Source organism: Calidris pugnax, unplaced genomic scaffold, assembly GCF_001431845.1.
Source record: "Calidris pugnax isolate Ruff unplaced genomic scaffold, ASM143184v1 scaffold292, whole genome shotgun sequence".
Classification (NCBI taxonomy): domain Eukaryota; kingdom Metazoa; phylum Chordata; class Aves; order Charadriiformes; family Scolopacidae; genus Calidris; species Calidris pugnax.
The window spans coordinates 821,429-825,668 of record NW_015091082.1 but is presented as its reverse complement, the minus strand read 5'-3'; the positions used below and the strand labels follow the sequence as shown (position 1 = coordinate 825,668).

At 68.1% G+C, this 4,240-nt stretch overlaps 1 protein-coding gene across 1 annotated transcript in view; it reads right to left on the bottom strand.

The window, feature by feature from the left end:
* LOC106897006 (probable D-lactate dehydrogenase, mitochondrial) overlaps window positions 1-3,995 on the bottom strand; it is a gene marked incomplete at its 3' end in the record, with an annotated part of 4,580 nt that extends 585 nt beyond the window's left edge. Inside the window, exons 1-7 of the mRNA XM_014957358.1 lie at window positions 3,963-3,995; window positions 3,664-3,831; window positions 3,434-3,575; window positions 2,158-2,317; window positions 1,859-2,058; window positions 1,639-1,767; window positions 43-170 (exon numbers count right to left, since the gene is read on the bottom strand). Coding sequence (XP_014812844.1) covers window positions 43-170; window positions 1,639-1,767; window positions 1,859-2,058; window positions 2,158-2,317; window positions 3,434-3,575; window positions 3,664-3,831; window positions 3,963-3,995 — 960 coding nt within the window. The remainder of the gene's footprint in view (window positions 1-42; window positions 171-1,638; window positions 1,768-1,858; window positions 2,059-2,157; window positions 2,318-3,433; window positions 3,576-3,663; window positions 3,832-3,962) is intronic.
* Window positions 3,996-4,240: the final 245 nt, after the last annotated feature.

Sequence of the window (4,240 nt, the reverse complement as noted above, 5' to 3'; positions counted from 1 at the left end):
GGTGTGAGGGGTGGGTTGCCCGCCATCTTCCCCGTTCCTCACCTGGCAGCCGGGCCGCAGGGCCAGGGCAGCGTACCAGGCGTCGTGGCGCATGGCCCACAGCCGCCCGCGCTCCTCCGGCTCCTCTGCCCAGGCCAGCCTGGAGCCGCCGTTCAGCTGCACGATCTCCTCTGCCGGTGGCCAGCAGCCCTGGGATGGGGCCAGGACGGGACCCCCGGCAACCCCCGGGGCACCCAGCCCTCACCCCAGGACCCCCCACTCCCCATCATGGGCATCCTGACCCCCCAGTTCCTTGTCTCTGGGCACCCATCCATCATCCTTGAATCCCCCTGGTCCCCTTGTCCCCCATCCCTGGGCACCTCTTGACACCCCCCCATCATTCCCCGGTCCCCAACATGGGCATCCATCCCAGGACACCTCTGGTCTCTTCTCCCTTGTCCCCCACCCATCACCTTGGATGCCACAGGTCCTTCCTGTCTCCAGGACACCTCAGTGGGGGCTCCAGCACCCCTGGGACCATGGGGAGTCCAGTCCCCCAGGGGCACCCCTGGTGAACCCCAGTCCCCATCATGGGCATCCATCCCAGGAAACCCCTGGTCCCCCTGTTCCTTGTCCCTGGACGCCCATTCATCATCCTTGGATCCTCCTCGTCCTCTTGTCCCCCATCCCCAGGCACCTGGTGACACACACCCCCCCGTCCTCATCCTGGGCATCCATCCCAAGACACCCCTGGTACCCTTGTCCCTGGGCACCCACCCATCACCCTTGGATGCCCATGGTCCCCGCCCTGTCCCCAGGCATCTGGGGCCCTCAGCAGACCCCTACCCAGCCCTCTCTCTGGTGCTGGTGACCCACCCTGTCATTTCCCTGTCCTGGGCACCCGTTCCTGGCTGTAGTCACCCATCCTTCATCCCTGGACACTCCTGGTCCCCCCGTCCCCTGTCCATGAGCATCCATCCACATTCTCACCCCGAGGTCCCCCAATTCCCAGCCCTGGGCACCCATCCCTCACCCTAGTGACCCCAAGGTCCCCCTGCCCCAGGTTCTGGGCACCCATCCCTCACCCCAGGACACCCCTGGTCCCTGTCCATGAGGCACTCATCCACAACCATGGGACCTCCCGGGACCCCGGTCCCCCAGCCCCTGGTCCCCTGTCCACGAGAACCCATCCACATCCACGGGACCCCTGTTCCCAGCTCTGGGCATCTGTTCCTCACCCTGGTGACCCCAAGGTCCACCTGCCCCGGGTCCTGGCACCCATCCCTCACCCCAGGACATCCCCAGTCCCCTTGTCCCAGGTCCTGGGCACCTGTCCCTCACCCCAGGACACTCCTGGTTCATGAGCACCCATCCACATCCACGGGACTCCTGCCCCAGCTGTTCCTCACCCTGGTGAACCCAAGGTCGTCCTGCCCCAGGTCCTGGCACCCATCCTTCACCGCAGTGCCATACCATGACCTCCCAGCACCATCCTTCACCCCAGAACGCCCCTGGACCCCCCCATCCCCTGTCCCTTAGCACTTGTCCCCAGGGTTCCCCCAGCCCGGGCCACCCATCCCTGGTTCTGGGACCCCCAATCCCCTTCTCCCACCACCCCCCATGTCCCCACGCCGTGCCCTGTGCCGGTGCCATCCCTACCCGCCTGCTGCTGCTGCTCGGCCAGGCCGTTCCGGGAGCCGTGGAGCTCCAGGAGGAGCGTGGCCGCCACTGGCAGCTCCATCTTGCTGTAGCGGCTGCAGGCGCCCACCATCACCTCATCCAGGAACTCTGGGTGGGAGGAGACGCTGCTGAGCCCCATCGCTGGCCACCCCCTCCCTCCCCGACCCCGATCCCCCTCTCCCCACTGCTGGGTACCCACCGATGCGAGCCACGGGCACGGCGGCTTGCAGCACCTGGACGGTGCAAGCCACGGCCGCCCGCACGCTGGGGAAGGAGGCGATGGTGACGGCGGCCGCCTCGGGCAGGGGGTGCAGGCGCAGCGTGGCCTGCGTCAGGAAGCCCAGGGTGCCCTCGGAGCCCACGAAGAGCGAGGTCAGGTCGTAGCCAGCCGCCCTCTTCCTGCACGGAGACGGTGACCATGGGGACACCGCTGCCGGCCACTGCCCGGGATGGCCTGGTAGCCCTGGGATGGCCTGGTCCCCTCCCCGGGGCACCCACCTGGGCTGGCGGCCGGGCCCGGCGGTGTGGAGGAGGCGCCCGTCCGGCAGCACCACCCGTAGGTTGAGGACGTTGGGGCGCATGGTGCCGTACCGCACGGCGTTGGTGCCCGAGGCCCCCGTGGCCGCCATGCCGCACAGCGAGGCGTCCGCCCCGGGGTCTGCAGGTGGGGGGACGGGGGCCATGGGGGACGTCCCCATGGGATCCCATGACAAGCCAAGGATGGTAGCCCAGAGGACAGCCTGGCACTGCACCAACCCCAGTGTGGCCCAGGGACCGTGGGGACCCTACCACTCACCCCTGGGACCATGGCACCCACTCCCACAGAGGCCTTCCTGGGACCAGAGCACCTCAATGGGCACCCCAGCAACCCTAGGACCATGGCACCCACTCCCCCAGGGGCACACCTGGGACCAGAGCACTTTGGTGGGGGCCTAGCACCCCTGGGACCACGGCACCCACTCCCCCAGGGGCCTCCCTGGGACCAGAGCATCTCAATGGGGACCCCAACAACCCTAGGACCACGGCACCCACTCCCCCATGGGCACACCTGAGGAACCCCTGGGACACTGAACTTCAGTGGTCACCCCAGCAACCCTAGGACCATGGCACCCACTCCCACAGGGGCACCCCATGTGAAACCCTGGGACCAGAGTACATCAGTGGTGACCCCAGAAACCCAAGGACCATGGCACCCACTCCCCCAGGGGCCTCCCTGGGACCAAAGCACCTCAGTGGGGACCCCAGCAACCCTAGGACCACGGCACCCACTCCCCCAGGAACACCCCTGGGACCAGAGCACTTCAGTGGGGGCCTAGCACCCCTAGGACCATGGCACCCACTCCCTCAGGGGCCTCCTTGGGACCAGAGCACCCCAGTGGGGACCCCAGCCCTCCCGCACCCCTGGCACACACATGGGCACTCCCAGCATTCCCATCCCCAGCATTCCCAGTGTCATGAGGACTGCAGCACTGCTGGGACCACAGCCCCCCCGGGGGGACTTCCAGCACCTTTGGGACCATGGCACTCCATGGAGACCTCAACACCCCTGGCACCCCAGCACCCCATGGGGACCTCAACACCCCTGGCACCCCAGACCCCAGCCCCATGGACACCCCAGCAGCCCCAGGGACAGCAGCACACGTGGGGACACCCAGCATCCCTGGGACCACAGCATCCCTCAACCTCCCGGGTAGGCTGGCACCCCAGTTCCACAGCCACCCCAATGGCCTTCCTCCCCCTTGGCTGCCCCCCGATGCCCCGGCACCCACGTTACCGACGGGGAACCAGAGTCCCGTGCCATGCAGGTGGCGGTTGAGGGCCTTGCGGGTGACACCGGGCTCCACCGCCACCGTGAAGTCCTCCAGGCTCAGCTCCGCGATGGCGTCCATGCGGCTCAGGTCGAAGCAGACGCCGCCCTGGCACGGGGACACCATGGCTGGGCACGGCGGGGCACTGAGAGACCCCCCCCAACCTCTGGGGGTGCCGGGGGGTGGGTGGCCATACCTGCACGGCGTTGACGCCCCCCTCCAGGCCGGTGCCGGTGCCGAAGGGCACCATGGGGACACGGCAGCGGTAGCAGAGAGCTGCCAGCTCCTGTACCTGCCCCACCGACTGGGGCCACACCACGGCATCCGGGGGAGCACACCTGGGGGACGGGGGGGCACTGCTGACCTACAGACCTCCCACACCCCTAGACCCTTCCCCTCCCCAGGACCCTTCCCCTCCACAGACCCTTGTCTTCCTCATGGCCCTTCCCTTCTTCATGGCCCTTCCCCTCCCCAGGACCCTTCCCCTCCACAGACCCTTGTCTTCCTCAGGGCCCTTCCCTTCTTCATGGCCCTTCCCCTCCCCAGGACCCTTCCCCTCCCCAGGACCCTTCCCCTCCCCAGGACCTTTCCCCTCTCCTCCTTCCCCTCTGCAGACCCTTCCCCTCCCCAGGACCCTTCCCCTCCACAGACCCTTGTCTTCCTCAGGGCCCTTCCCTTCTTCATGGCCCTTCCCCTCCCCAGGACCCTTCCCCTCCCCAGGACCCTTCCCCTCCCCAGGCCCTTTCCCCTCTCCTCCTTCCCCTCTGCAGACC